The following is a 16,672-nucleotide window of genomic DNA, read 5'->3' as shown; positions in this document are numbered from 1 at the left end:
TGATGTCTTTCCAAATGAATTCCTTCATCACCTTGTTGAATTTAAAAGGGAGATTATGCCACGCACTGTAATGACAATTTTCAGGGGATGCAATGTTGCGGTAAATTACAATGGCGAAACACATTTGAATGTCCTGTAGAAAGGCTTTAACCAGATTTTGATGTTTGTTACTTGAAACGATGTTTGTGCACAGTGGTGCTAATCCAAATGCATTTTTCAGATGTCAAAATATAACTTGCGCATCTCTGCTCTGTTGTTTTGCTGATTGAATTTGGTGCAAATCAGGCTTGTGTGATTTAAAAAACACAGAAATGCTTGTACTTCCTTCATCAAAGTATATTTGCTGGTTCAGTATAATTTGCCAGCTGCTATGCCATCATGCTTAAGGAAATATTTGCTTCCAGATTAAAGGGGCTTATGGGCAGGAAGTGATTTCTGTCTAAATGGTCTTCCTGTTTGAGATCAGAATTCCTCCTCCTCTTCCTTGGTTGACAGATTAGTTCTAGATTCTCTCTTTTGTTTTATAAACTGACAATCCCAAAATCTCAGGACATCTGGTGTGCTTGTAGGAGGAGACTCCAGTGGGCGTTGATTAACTCATTTACTAGGGATGGTGCCATATGAATATTATTTGAAGCGTAGTAAAACCATCATGGACAATAAACACTTTGTTGTGTCATGTCCAACGACATGCCACGAGCAACAGAAGCCACTGGCAAAGAGTGTTGATTGTTGCTTCCGATAACTTCCACTAATTCATCCCAGTGGTCACAGTTGTGACCACAATTTCATATCACGTCTGTAGAGCTCTAAAACAGTTGTTAATGTGTTTGTAAGAAACAACATGGTTAAATATAAACTTGATTTCATGTGAAACATGAAACCTTAATAGGAATTCAGTTTATGTGCTGTAATGAAGTCATAAGTACCATGCTTGCATAATACATGTACGTGTACATAATGTATCAGAGAGACTGTACTGCCAGATTTCTGTCAAGTTCTTGCAATATTTTAATTTTCTTTTTTTAATTGATTGAGGAGCACGACCCCTCGCCTGCTTCCTTCCCACCACACTGATGACTGTGTTGCAGTTCATTCAAAGATGTACAACTGCTGGGAAGTGAAATGGAAATTAAACCATGGCTCCTTGTGGTGGTATGCCCTTTGCATGACTCCAATGAAGCTGTGTGAAGTCATTTTTAACTATGGAACAGAAAGACTTTGAGGAAAAATATTAGAATCAAGCAAATTGTTGCGTGCTGACAAATGTAGCAGACAGATCATGTGGCGTCATGTATTCAGACACATATCTGCCTTTCAGATTAGATAGTTTCAGACCACATTGTCGTTTCACATCATTAGTGTCAGTATTATTGCTTTTTTAGAAAAATATTGTGTGGTGTATTATGGCTTGGCCTTGCCTGAAAACCATTGAAAGCAGTGTGTCAAGGTTACCTCGCGGATGGAATCCTTTGCATCTGCTCACTGCTGAAACACACGGGCATACACAATAAACGTAATACCGTAATACGAGAGGCTCTGTTGGATCAGGGACCAGTGTTCTGTAACATAAAAATAAAAAGTTCAAGGTTGGGGTTAGAGAGGGAGAAAAAGTTCTGGTACTTATAACAAACCTGCCGGCAGATTGTTTCCATCTCCTCTGCTCTTCTTCTTTTACAGTTTGCTGCAGCAACTAAGCAGAAGCCTGACTTCTTGCTTCGGAGCTGCCTGTGTGGGACGTCTGAACAAGGCTGAAGAACACTTGCTGCATGCTATGTTCAGATTTCGGTCCTCTTCAGAAAATCCACTCTGTTTTCACTTTCTGTCGGCCACTGACACTCTCCCAGAAAACAAAGCTGAACAGGATCTCATTATTTTGTGTGTGATTTCAAAATATATTGTAGTATTGGCACTCAGGATGAAAACATTATCGCTTCAGAGCGTCACTTAAACCTGCTAGCTGTGCTGTGCTAACTATCTATTCCACTGATGCCACGAGTGCAGCGATACCCCTGAGAAACACCATGCACTCAGTGCTGAACACATTCACTTGCAGTTTTGGATTTTCACATGATAGCACATCTGAAGTGAGCCTCTACCCTGCTATGTTCTCTCAATGTGTCGTTTTTGAGAACACTTTGAGACAGTAGCCTCGCTCATATCTCTCCATTTCACACTAAACTTTATTATTGCATCACATTTCTAAATGTTGGAAAAATCTTGATATGAAGGGTTAAAAGATACAAGATTACAGCAGGTAAAAGGAAAAGTGCGAAGGATAAAAGACTGTATGATGATGAAAGACTGAAGCAGGCTGATGGGCTCTCAGCTGCAACAGAAGGGGCTCATGTGTGCTGAAATACTGCCTGAACATGGGCTGCAAAGAGGATGAACGTTGTTACCTCTAGACTGTATGTTCACTTAATACATCTCATGAAGAGGAGAACGATTTCATCAATTTTAAATGAGCCTTGCAAAACGCTGTCTTAGCTCATTCATCTTCTTTGTTTCTTCCTGGCATCCTTTGTGGTCGTCAGTGCGAACAGGGATTCTTCCAGTTTACACTTTAAACAGCAGAACACTGATTCATTCTCTGTCATCTTCTGAGGGCTGGCTTTGCGAGCTGTCTCCTGCTTTGCACTCGCTGTTCAACTTGTTGCCATTTCCCAACGTTTCTTTTGTTTCCCAGACAGCTGCCTCCTTTGCCTTGGCAGACTCCAAAGCTCTCCGCTCTGTCTCTTTACTCTGATAACTTTCCCAGTTTAACTGAGTGTTTCTCAGTCAATCTGTCAAACCTTGTTGTTAAATCAGCATAAATCAAATCGGGCTCCCTCTTTTTAGCGGCCCCTGGCCATTTCAGCCATTTCCCGCTTATCGTTTTCCCTCTCGGCCGCGTGGCCCTCGTGCCCTCCTGATTCCTGCATTTCGGCCCCGATGCCTCAGTGACAGCTATGATGACCTGTGAGCTGTAGTGTGGAGCCTGTTGCTGAACTGCTGGGGCCAACATTTTTATTATTCTAAAGCCTGTTAAGGTTGCTTTCTTCCAGCCATAAAAAAGCTCAGCCAGAGCTTTTTCTTCCTCCACCAGTTCTTTTTAACTGCTGCTGGTAAAAAGCTCCACATTTTCATGTTACACATCAAAGTGTGTTGGCATGTTATTTCTCCCTGAGGCCATCCTTCCTTTCACAGAGTTAGGACTAACGTTTCCCTGCTGAAAGTGGGTTTTTTTTTTGCATGTTAAAAAAACACCGTCATGTGCACGACACACACCGATTGAGTGTTTTGAGTCGCATTTGAGCCCACATTGTCACTAGGAAGAGCTGCCATAAACACTGCAGCTTTTACACCGCGCTCTGACGCTCTGCAATGAAACTGCCATTGATGTCCTTCAACCCTCGTGGGTTCAGGCAGTCAATTGCAAACACGATCACACACTAACACAGACACTCACAGTCCATTTGTTCTCATGACAAGGGTAAGTCATTTTCAAGTAATCTTGCAGTACAAGTACGTAGCAGTATATCGCAGCACGTCTCACGCACTGTATATCATTATGGAGTAAAACAGCTAATATAACTCACAATCAATTAATTATTAAAACAGCAAGGCACTGGCCTTTCTAATCTGTTATTAAATTCAGCTTGTATTCATTATGAAGAAAGCTCAGATTTGTTCTCATCGTGAACATGCACAAACACTCGCAAACATCAAGGGGTGAGGGCGCAATTTAATGGAGTTTAATGAGTTATGTTTTAATATTAACCTCTAATACTCGGTGGTCACTCTGACTGAAGCACCCGAGCTGCTAGCTGCAGGTCCGACATGAGAGTTTTGACATCGTTTTTCAATCCGCTGAAAGTTCCTTGTCTTGTAACGACGCTGCTGCTCCACATTCACAATTAAGGCATCCCTCCTGCACCCTCACTGTTTCACTCCATCTCTTTCTCTCTATCTCTCACACTCCTTGTTTTTCTCTCCATCTCACACTGTGCACCCATCTGTTTCAAGAACTTCAAAAAACACTGTATCCCCTCGCTGATTTTCTTTAAAAGTTCACTTTAGTTCATTCCATTGCTCTTTTATGTCTTAAAAGGCCGACTTCAAAAAGGAAAGAATCTCATATTTTGCAAGTATTGAAGCACTTTATGAAATGGCAATGCAAATATTCCTCCTATAACATTTGTTTCTGTGTGAAAGCGAGCTGTGCCGAATTAAGCCCCTGCATGGGCATGATGCATTGCAAGCATGAAAGATAGACTGAGGGTGAATGAGTGGGAGTGTATTCATCTTCAACCACAGGATCTACTTAGAGATGCATATTGGATTAATAGAGCTTGGAGGCTTGATTTAGAGTGCAGTACTCAAACAGTGTTTGTCGTGACCTCTCTCATCTCTGCTCAACCTGTCTCCACTCTGGATGGGCTGCAGGCTTTTTATCCACGTCCTCAAATCACAACCCTGGAGAGCAACAAGAGCTCTCTCTGTGTGTGTGTGTGTGTGTGTGTGTGTGTGTGTGTGTGTGTGTGTGTGTGTGTGTGTGTGTGTGTGTGTGTGTCCTGTCTCTCGCCCTGTGTGCTGGGAATGAATCCATTATTGGAATAGCCTTTCACTTCTGAGTGGTAGGATTCCTCCGAGTCCGGAGATGTATCTACTGTATGTGTATTTTGTCTGCGAGGCGAGCATTTGATTGGGGTGTCAGGTCTCTCTCACCCGTGGCTGAGTTTTGGCGAGAGGTGTGCGATGTGTCTCGCAGCTCTGGCACTGCTTGACTCCAGCTGCCTTTGAATGCAGCTTCAAAGCCTGCCTCGCTGAATGTTTCTCTCCACACGTTTTGGCACTATTCACTAACCCCTTCCTCCTCCTCCTCTTCCTCCTCCTCCTCCTCCCCTCTAGCTCTCTGCTGTGTTTTTCCAGTTCACGTTTGCCCTTGCGTCCTTCCCACCTCACTCTGTCCTCTATTCTGCCGTACTCCGTGTCCTCTGTAATCGCCTGTTTGGCGGTCTGAGACAGATTGTGACTCAACTTTGACCTCAGCAGGGACCGCAGCGCCAGAGATCAATGGAGTCAATGGTGAAAGACAGAAATATGGAGGCAGAGGAAGCAGTCTGGCATATTCTGTGTCAGAGCGGAGCAGCAATATTGGTCTGTGTGCATGTCCAGTGCTTCCTGTCTTATATTAATAAATAGGAGCTCCTGGCAGTTCGGATGGGCCTTATTGTTGCTGGGCTAATTTTACAATCACTCAAAGGGGAGGTGATGTATTTTACTATGGAAATTAAAATAAGTATTTAGATTATGAGGATTCTTCTCTAAAAGCCCACTGAGTTCACAAGCACACAGTATTCATAATGAAAGTGACACATAAACCAGCCCAGTTTCACTGTGTCCGGTAAAATGAATTTCCCTCAGTTCTACGCTTTTATTATTTTCATTATTAACTTCGACGATAAATAGAGAGAAAATGTGGAACTATCACAGTTCAGTCAAGACACTCCTCAAGGAATTTACAATTTATAGTAAATTATTATACGGCTCTGCTCTTTGAGGGAGCTGTCAAAGCATCAGAAGAAGCAACGAGGAGGCTGGTGGGAGAGTGAATCCCCCCTTAATAAACACATAAGATCTTATTTCATTTAGCAATACCAGAAACGTCACATAAGGAGGAGGTTGGGGTGGTGGAGGGAGTGCGTTGGCATGAAGCATGGTGATGTGAGAAGCGGCAGCTTATACTTACCGCACATGAAATTATGAGTCAGCTGGTAGCCATACAGCCGATGACTGAGCCAGTGATTGTGCAGCATGAAAAAAGAAGCTGATGTCAATCAGCGAATGAAGCACAGCGTCAGAGCTCTGCCTGAACTAGTGCTGTTCTCCATTCAGCAAATATCACTAATACCAAGTTAACTGGATGTTGGTGGTGTTTATGCTGTTATTCTCAGGAATATGAGCCTGCATATGACCTGCTTCATCTGTGATGTGAGAAATAGAGATCCTGCAGGTCCTTCCTTCCTGCTGCTGTCAGACTTCACAATCAACACAGCTCCCAGCAGACCACACACTCCCAAACTGTCACATTCACTCAGGTGCAGTTTCACTGTATACTAAGCTGTGCATATATCAGTATTTCGATTGTGCAATAATATGAATTTAACCATTGCCCTGTTTTACGTATTAAATTGTGTGCTTATGTATCATATCTTGCTTTTTTACGACTGGTGCTTCTTACCGTTGCACTATCCTCTTTGCTGCTGTTAAACTAATTTCTAATAGAGAATTAAATAATCTCTTATCTTGTAAAGGATAAATCTGGCTTTCTTACAGCTTGAGTTATATTCTTATAGTTCTTGTTGGTAATAATAAGTGTACCGAGTTGATTTCTGCAATGAAGGATCATGGCGATATTGCTATAAAGGAGTACAATGTGGCACAAGCGGACAGATGATAATGCAGGTCTGCCGTCGGTAACGTAGTTGTGCGGGCTCAGTTTTCCCTCTGCAATTAGGCACTAGTAGTCACATTATTGCTGCACTCACTTTCTGTTTTACCTCCAAATAAAGAGATTTAGATAAGCTGACTACACTGTGGGTGAGTTTACAACTGCTGTACCCGATTGCTCGTGTGATTGCAGCAGTGTTATGTTCCCAGATCTTATCAGTTACATCAGTGAATGCAGTGTCAAGAAAAGTAATACACATAATGGCCAAAGCTCCTGCAAAAAGACCCAAGTTATAATAAACTGGAAATGTCGTTTGTATTATTATTTTTTATTAAGAAAACATCAATTCAAAACAAACAGCAGTGTTGATGTTTTCAAAATGTGTCTGAGTGACTGACATTCTCCTCAGTTTTAATGTTTATGGGGAGCAGACTGCAGGTAATAAGAGCAGAGGATGAATTCTCATTGTTCCTTATTTTGTCTAGCTGTGGGGAAACATTTTCCAGAAGCTCCTGGGGAGGCAGATAAATGAATGAAAAGGAAAATCTGCTCGTGTGTGTGTGTGTGTGTGTGTGTGTGTGTGAGTAGCTCTAGTCCTTACACCTGACTCACACCTTGCCCTCCCACTATGGTCTGCCAAATGTTCGGCCACACTGTCACCACCTGGCTACTGCTGCGCGCTGTGTGATTGCATTGTGTACGTCTGCGTGCATGTGTGTGTTTGTGTGTGAGGCGGGCTGCTCTCTAACAGATGGAGTAACCTAATACATGTCTCATTTCTGCCCCGCTGTCCATTGGCCCTCATGGTCTGCTGGTGATGCTATCTGGGCCTTACCAGCATCCTGTCTGCTTTGTTCCTGGAATAAGCCCACCCCCGCCCCGCCCTGCCCTGCCTCGCCGCCACCATCCCGTAAGCCCAGGGCACCCAGACTCAGACACATACTGGTCCTGCAAGAGCAGTTCGTCAGGTGGCGCTGCTCTCGGGTTACCTGGGACAGGTCACTCAGTGGGAGTGAAATGTGACTGGAAAAACAACATATTGTTTACAGTTAATGAACAGATGCTGCTTTTGTTATAGACAGGCTCATGAAATCGTAACTGAATGCAAAGCCTTCTGGGAGGTTTGTGCGTGTGTCAGCCTGTGCACATGTACAAGACACTCATGTTAAAACTTTATCACCAGTTTTTGTGATTTGCTCTTTTTTCTGCAGACACATGTTGAGACATTTTGACCACTGCTGGCTTCATAAAGCTTCAGAAGTCTAAATTGTACCATCAACAAGCAAAACAAAAAAACAAAACAAAAACAACAAAAAAAAATGCCTGTTTTCCTGTGTTGCATGAAAACTGACACCCTGGAGATACAAGGGTTCCACCTGACACACAGTGTGCTGGCATGTGCCTTTATGAATGGCTCTGCAGCCCTCCTGCCAGTCCTCTCTCTGCGTCCTGGACAGGTACTGTTTTGTCACCGGGACCAGGTGGCAGCGGCTTCTCCATCCGTCTCTGTGGCGGCTAGAGGTGACACTCCATCAGCCAAATGGATTAGTCTCATTGGCTCGGTAATTTATTGATGTTTTCCTCTCCGGGGGATAATAGGTGTATGGGCCGCTGATTGATGAGGCCGCACGGCGCATGTCTGCCGTCGCAGCGTGTCAGCCACAGTCAGCGGTCAGTCAGTCAGTCTGGCGTGTTATGAGCCGCAGAGTTGACTTATGTAACACCCAGACTGATGGCTTCGTGAACATCAAATATGTTCATTTGACAGGCCATTCATAGATTATGTGAAAAGCCTGTTTTATGTCAGAGTTGGAGTCACTTAGAGCCTCTGGGTGTCAGCAATAAGTGACCCCTCTGTGACGGAGATTTATTAGATTTCTTTTAAACTTTGGACTACCTGGAATCTGCAGCGCTTGATCACACTTTAATTGGGGTTTTGATTAATGACAGAATATACAGAGAAAGTAGATATTATAATAATGCATTCACAGTGTAACACTGCAGAGTTACACTCTTCTCACTGTCAGTGTGACAGAGTAGCTGTTGAATACTGGACACAATTTAGTGGGTATCCATATTTTAATGCCCAAGGAAGATGAGAGGCCTGAAATCCTTGGAGTAAACATTATCTGGCCGGTGAAATAGGTGGACAGAGGTTAAAAAAAGAAGAGGCAGACATCTCCATCTGCCTTGTGCTGCTGATCTGTGTGTAAAAAGCCTTCAGTCTCAGAGGAGAAGCAGTATTCCAGCAGCCAGCCTTCTGCCTCCATCTGTGACACTGACAAAATATATGCTACTGCTAATTTTAAGCGTGACCCAATATGTTTTTGTGGGCTCCTGCTCTGGTAATGTGTGCTCTTGACCTCCTATAGTTGTATCCAGAATGTCACAGGTCCCTGACATACAGCCCCTCTCCCCTCCATTAGAGGATACCTGATCCTGCACAAGCTTTCACTGATGAAAGAGTGCGAGCAGCACGCACAGGAAATGGGCTCGCAATGGTTCTTACCATGATCCCGGTTACTGAGAGCCATTGAATTGCATTTATGAAGAGCCCTCTAGTCTTTCTCTTACCATTACAAAGTGGCTCTCCTCTTTGTGGTGTAAGAGATACTACAGGTAGCAGCTAAATTACAGGGTTTGATTTAAGAGGCTTTCATAGAAGTCAAGAAAAGGAGTAGCAAATAGCTTTGAGGTGAATGTCTTCTGCTTCTGCATTACCAGCAACAGAAGACTTGGTATTTTTATATTTGTGCGTGTGTGTGTGCACGCGCATGTATGTGTAGGCGTGTCCTACCTCCTCCCAGCCTGTCTCCTTGTCTTGGTTGGCAATCTGCACATCTGTCTGCTCATTGATCACAGAGGGAAGTGCTCTAGGAACGCAGCAGGACAGCCGTATCGTGAAAATCTAAACAGATGTGCGCTGCTCCCGAGCATCCTCTCACACCCACCAAAATATCCTCAAATGTTTCTCGCAACCTCTTTCACCCAGCATCTGTATCGCTGAGCACGCGTGTGGTTTTCCATCCTACTTCATATTCACACACATTCAAATTTACAACCACAGCCTGCTACTGTTTACAACTGAGGCAGTTTGGGGATAAATGGTTTGCTTAAAGTGAAACCCTGTAACTTCTGTTGAACAGCGGCCACTGTGACCACATGTATGAACATAGGATGACAGCATATTGAATTTCACTTAATTTCGATGATTTAAATACATCATCAGTACATAAAAACTTACAGTGTTTTAGCTTGAAAATGCATTCAAACTGAAACAACAACAATAGAGGGATGAAGCACATCGTAAGTTACTCACAGATGCTTCTCATGTATGAGGCAGATAATTGCCATTGAAATGAATATCAGAATCAACTGATACCATACTGAAGTTAGGTGATACTGAAGCTAATTTCATTTATGGTGCATTCATAACCCAAACAAATTTTCATGCTGTGTAATTTGCACAACCCAAACAGCAAACGTACCGACTGTACTGACACGAGCTGTTGCCAGCTAGCTTTGTATACACACACCGACTATGTATGTGCAGTGTGTACGGTGCCTGTGTCGTGTCTGAGTGGCAGCTATATCATTAACAGAAAATCAAGTTCTTTTTCATGTTTTCCTTTTTTTTTTTTTTCAAATTTTCTTTGTAAATTATGTCATAAAGCCTTAATATAAGAACAATTTCCACTCAAGTTGAAACATTTTCATTGTGTCACATCCGTCGACTCCTCACCTGCTGCCACTCTCCCTCTCCTCTGCTCTCCTGCTCAGGCAGCAGTCTTCACCAGTCAGCCACGCCCATCTGTTCAATCACCTGACACACACCTGGGACTCATCACTAATCAGTACAATACTTTAGGCTCTCACTCACTCACTCATTGCCAGGCTGTTCTCCACTTTCATGCAGTTATCCTCAGACAGATTTCCCGGTATCGACCCAGCCTGCCTTTGACCTCGCCTGTTCTTCTGCCCCCTGGTAACGACCTCAGCTTTGTGACTCTGACTACGTCTTTTGTCTTGCCCTTGCAGTATGTACTGTATCTAAGGTTAGCCATAAGCTACTGGTCACTGCAGACCAAATGAGGATGTAGCAGCAAGTTGTACCAAATGGACAAAAAGTTTTGTTTTTTATGAATTCAGCTTTTAATTTAAATCATAAAAGTGAGATAATTCTTCTTTCAACAGTAACGTAGTTGAAATGCACACCAGCAGCGGTAAGACAGAGAGAGGGAGGGAGTGATGTTCATTTCCTTTGCTCCGATATTATCATATTCTTATATTGACCTCCTTATGTGTCCGAAATTGCACACAGAAAAACGCATTATACATTCTGCACAAAAGAGACAGAGCTGTCATCTCGTTTCTCAGCTCTACCCAAAGACCCGGAGCTCTGCATAGGCTGACGAGCATCATTTGACCTCAGAGAAGCATGAAGAGAAAGAAATTAAACTATCCAAGCACGAAAAATCAAATAACAAAGATGAAATGGCTAGCTTTAGTAGCACAAAAACCAATAACTTCCTCTAATGTCCCCTAAACCAGTGCTTCCCCCGAGCCCCCGCTCTCACAAAGCAGTTGTGGCTATCACTCTCAACAAAGTGATGTAGTGGACTAGCTGCGGTATAAATGGGATTTTGGCATCCCTAGCTATTCTCCTGTCCAAAGCTTCATTTCACTGACTCTCAGCTCCCCTGCTAAGTTCAGTAATGGAGCTTTAAATCCCCTCTGTTGTTGGGTCCTCACTCATTTTGCTACCGGGTCGATGATAGAGCTCTCGCTTCTTGTGCCACCTTGTTGATAAGACTTCCCTTTGTGCCTTGAAACGCCACTGATTATTTTCCCTCCTCGCATCAACCACGCACCCCTCCCGCCTGCGTGCTCTGTATGCTTTTCTCCCTGCAGACAACCACATGGTCATGCCTCTCCCGGTGGACTAATACAGCGAGATTAATACTCTCTTTTAAAGGAACTCTTTAAAGATCCTGGACTCTTTTCTAGTCTACTTTTTAGTTATAATGAAAGGTCTGTTACAGATGCTTTGCACTCTTTATATTCTAAATCATGGACTATTATTGCAGTATTGTGTGTGTGTGTATGTGTAGTCCCATTAGCGAGAACAACAGATTGAGAAACACTGGGAAAAGTGAAAGAGAGGCTGAGCGTGGGAAGTTTCTCTGACTGTGTTCGTTAAGGATTGAACGGATGTTTGGGGAGAATTGCATCTATTTGACTGTTTCATGTTGTTGAGCGAAACTGCCTCCTATTTTTGACAGCTTTGTGTAGTTATTGTGATTACTGAGGCATATCATCGCCTGCTGAATGCAACAGCTTTCAGAAAGGGGCCTAACTTTCACCTCGTCTGACTCTGTCTTGCATTGCTCTCTTGCAGAGGCCTTTGACCTGGTGCTGCGTCACGGCCGGAACTTCACCCTGGCCATGCTGAAGTCAGAGTTCCCAAGTCTTGGAAATGGAGCCCAGAGCTCCGTGGGGCAGCTCTTCCTGGACATGTCACTCTACATCCTGGGTTCAGACTCCACAGTGGATCACATGGTGGCGGTGCTCTACGGGCGCCTCTTCCCCCTGACATACCGCCGGCTGCTCGGGGGCAGCGTCTCCTCTGTGTCTGAGGAGTGTGTAAGAGGAGCCTGGAAGGACTCAGGAGCATTTGGCCCTTATCCCAAACTGATGATGACCCGTCTGTCTCGATCCCTCCTGGCCACACGAGTCTTCCTACAGGCGCTGAACCTGGGCATTGAGGTTGTCAACACCACTGACCACCTGCGGCCCGGCCGGGACTGTAGCCGGGCCCTGTTGAGGCTGTGGTACTGCCCCCACTGCCAGGGCATGCTGGGGCCACCAGCTTGCAGAGGCTTCTGTCAGGCAGTGATGCAAGGCTGCCTGGGGGGAGCGGCCGAGGTGCAGCCTCATTGGAGGAGCTATGTAGACGGACTGGGGAAGCTTGCGGGTGCCATGAGGGGAGAGCAGGATATGGAGGCTGTTGTCCTCAGACTGCCTTTAATGATCAAACTGGCTCTCAAACACGCTGTGAACGCCCGCACACGCCTCAGTGCCCTGGTGAGTCCAGTACACAAACACACACTGCAGACTGCAAATAACACTGCATTCAAAATACAAGCAGCTGCATTGGTGCGGGTCTGTTCATATAGATGAGACAATTAGACTGTCACCTGGAAGAAGTCCAGTTTGAAGGCTCACTAAAACATTGCACTGTTTTGTTTATAACACTATGACATAGTGCCTTAACAATTATCTTATCTGCCCATAAAATAAACTGCAGAATTAAGCTGAAGTCACATGAGCACCAATCTCAAAATTTCTCCCTCATTCACTTCATTTATATGTGAAGAGAAAGGGATTCAGTCTATCAAGATGCTGTTCTATTCATTCCAATGAAAGGTGTTTTTTGGGCACGTAAGCTGAAACATTCTTAAGGCTTTGGGTGTTTTTGGGCCTATAGAGCATGAGCATCTCAGTCCCTCTCTGGCTGAGTGACTGCCCACTGACTACCAGCACACATGAAGGGTATGCAAATGATTTATTGTCTGACTCTTTGGCTTCTTAATGTACCTAATGGCTTTGAATGCAAGTCGAATGATAATAGTGAAGTTGAGGTGAGTAACTGTGATGCTTGCAAAGGGGTCAGTGTGCATCATGTGACCTGCAAATCCAACTGTGGTCACTACTCCGAAATCACTGCACAGCTCAGCACTGTTCCTGGTGGTATGTGTGAGCTTCTTTGCATGTCAAACTTCATCTTTCTTTAACTCATCTGCACATTTACACAGTCTCCCAATACAAATAGTGATGTGTTTGGAAATGGATTCAAACAGTGTGTCATCACACTGTTTGGTACAATATTATGCTACTTGACTTTAAGATGCAGCATCGCGCTGCCAGACTGTTTACACTTTTTACGTTAGATTAGATTCAGTGCTAATTTTGTTACTGAAATTTATGACTAAATATGTTCATCAGCAACCCTTTTTTCCATGACTAAGACAAGATGATGTCAAGATGACACTGACGTTATTCAATGCTTACTGTGACTATATCTATATATAAAAAAGACAAGTGTCTGGCGTGCTGCACATACTCTATCATACTTAAAAGTAGACTACGATTAAAACACTCAGGCTTTTTTTGTCAGCAACAAAAAAAAGAGAGAAAGAAAAACAGGGTGAGATTGACAAAATATGAGGAAAAACTAACAAGGATATTTGACACAGGACTAAGACTAAATATAACAAATAGAGCTGACAAAATGAACACTAATTAGATTAGATTAGATGAGCCTGTATTGTCTGCCTCAGGAGAAATTTGTCTGGGGCTTTGGAGAGACACATTCGATGTAGCAGCACACATTTCAAATTACAGTTAGTGGTTAATTACAGAGAGTTTTTGTGCTGCCCAGCATTTATTTTTTAGCTACATCAGACCACATCACATCCTCTCTCAGCGCTCCGTGCGGGGCCAGTTCTGTTGGACAGAAAGCTAATATGACCTCACACTCATGCTGTTCGTGTTACAAAGTAAACTACCAGGAATGTGCGCTCATATGTCCGTGATTAACCAAAGCAATCCGTTGCCAAATGATTGCAGTAAAGTTGAGCCAGCAGCATCGCTATGCCAGCACAGTGGTCTCATAGAAATGAGTGAGAAAGCTGGATGTTGTGATGTACAGTCGTAGTGCTAACATCATGGTCAGACCCTGGCTCTCAGAAAAACACATGAAGACATGAAGGAAATCTCACATTCTTGCAAATTTAATTGAGGTGGGAAGACTTTTGTTGAGTGAGGGAGAAGTGATGAAGACACACCTCTAGACACAGCTACAGCCGACCTACAACATATTCTTTCCCCGCATCCGAAGCAAGAACACACCTTGGACTCAACTGAATCAAGAGGGAGAAGTAATAGCAAAAGAAAGGGAAGGAGCGAGGACAAGCATGTGTTTTTCGGGGCAGCCAGACACATTCTCCCAGCACGTCTCGCTGGAACTCGTCTCTGGCTCGTCAGCAGCGGTGACCCGTTATGTGTGGTTTCAACTGCAATAAAACCGTCAAGTTTGTTCACAGCCCACATGTGAAGTGAGGGTGAAGTGCTCATGAAATATGAAGGCCTTTCTCTGCCAGAGTTACAGAGCTGGATGTGCTTCTGCCTCTGTATATCTGCTGAACTTTTCACTCTCGCACCCCGGATCCCCGCGGTGACCAGGTTTCCACTCAGAACCCATCATTTATTAACACACAGGTTGACCTCACTTACTCTACAGCACGAGGGCGTGGCTGCATCCATGAATCGCTGACTTAGGGGAAATTGCTGTGTGTGTGTGTGTGTGTGTGTGTGTGTGTGTGTGTGTGTGTGTGTGTGTGTGTGTGTGTGGGAGAGAGAGAGAGATCCTTATCCGAAATTAAATAAGGCCTGTGTGGGTTTATTTAAGACTGCAGTTCCAGTCACTGCAGATGCCTTTACACTGTGTTTATGGCTCTGACTGTGGTTCCAGTTTGGGATTAAAGCTGCTATGGTAGTGTATTATTCAGCACTGTGACAAGGTCGTGTGTGTGTGTGTGTGTGTGTGTGTGTGTGTGTGTGTGTGTGTGTGTGTGAGTGTTTGAATGTAATCTTGCAGAGACACTCCTTGCTCTGTGTTGTCATTGAAGGGAGAGAAGCATCATTTCCCTAAAGGCTAATTTTGTCTCACTGTGGAGTCAGGGGAGACCAACCAAAATTGGACACCTCAAATCACTTCAAATAGTAATTGGTGTGTATATTTCATTTAGTTTATTTTTTGTCCCTTTATATTATTGTTACATGCTATTGGAGGAACAATATGAAATATAGCCATGGTTCAAGCCCTTTTGTGTCCGACAGAAAGAAGACAGTTCAGTGGGCCACAATTAAAGCTGCAAGCATCAACAAGAGGTTATAAGGCCTCACAAAGTTGAGCAAAGTCACATCGGATAGTGTAATTGTGTTTAAACAAAGAGCGAGACCAGTCACACACTTGTTTGATCATCACATCTGCAGCATTTCAGTAATTGCGTACTCAAAGAGGTCGCGCAGGATGTTTAGACATCTTGAGTTATGAACAAATATGTGATCAGCCATGTGTACTTGCATCAAATAATACAAAAATAAATAAGTAAAATATAATATTTATCCAGCACAAACACAATAGGGTTCTGCCCCTTTGGGCCTTAAACCCTAATATATCATTATATAGTATATCATGATAATAAAAGGAAGAGCAGACTGATTTTCCTGGATTTCACCCATGACTTGTTGAGTGGCTGTGCAGAGACACTGACTCAACACAGTGGCAAGAAAATATGACGTCTTCTCTCAGTGAACTCGACTGAATATGCATCATGTACTGTCACAGAAAGTTGCTCGGTGCACCAGAATCCCTCAAAGTAAAAAAAAACTACCGACAGTTTCAGCGGCTTTTTTTTGTTTGTTTGTTTTGAATTTCACCTGCATACAATCAAAAATGAAAATGAATCAGAGCCAATATGTAGAGCAGCGTTTTCATGTGATTATAGAAGCTTTTAAATTATTCAGGCAGACTACGGTTTTGCTTTTTTCAGTCCACTGAATATCAGTGCAGTCCATGTGTTGCTTGCAGCCTATTCAGCTTACACCATGAAGACCAACAGTGACATGGTTAGCTGTGTGAATGAGGCAATGTGCATGAGCCAACCGTTCTCCCTGACCCTCCTCCTGACATGGGTTGAACATCGGTGTTTGACTTTAGTGACTGGGTGTGTGGGTATAGACATGCAGAAAGATTGTGAAAGAGATTGAGGAGGAAACAGAAAGCAAAGTGTGCATGTATGGACAGAAGGCGAGAGGTGAACGTTTATTTGGAAGTTGCTCAATGTAATTCTGTGTAATTGTACGGTTCAGCTTTTGATTTGCATGTAAGTACACTGCAGACTAGCATCTCTGCCAACACTGACAACCAGATATTTAGCTGTGAGACGTCTCACATGAATGGGTTCAACATAGATTAAATGTGCATTCAGTAGACCTCCATCATGCGCCAGTCTCCAGTTTGAAACCAGAAGCGTCCATGGCTCAGATCCATGGTGTAGGGGGGGGCTATCTACATACATTGCTATCACAGTGTCTCTTTCGAAATTGCCACTGGGGGGCACCAAAGTCAGAGATGTTCAAACCACACACACAGTGCCTTTAAATATGTTT

The 16,672-nt window shown here is 43.7% G+C and overlaps 1 protein-coding gene across 1 annotated transcript in view; it reads left to right on the top strand.

Annotated features, from left to right (window-relative positions):
• gpc3 (glypican 3) overlaps positions 1–16,672 on the top strand; it is a 97,229-nt gene that overhangs the window by 43,081 nt on the left and 37,476 nt on the right. The window contains exon 3 of the mRNA XM_076738951.1: positions 11,835–12,520. Within this exon, the coding sequence (XP_076595066.1) occupies positions 11,835–12,520 (686 nt within the window). The remainder of the gene's footprint in view (positions 1–11,834; positions 12,521–16,672) is intronic.

The sequence above is a fragment of the Chaetodon auriga genome, chromosome 9, assembly GCF_051107435.1.
Source record: "Chaetodon auriga isolate fChaAug3 chromosome 9, fChaAug3.hap1, whole genome shotgun sequence".
Lineage (NCBI taxonomy): Eukaryota > Metazoa > Chordata > Actinopteri > Chaetodontiformes > Chaetodontidae > Chaetodon > Chaetodon auriga.
This window is presented reverse-complemented; position numbering and strand designations above follow the sequence as displayed.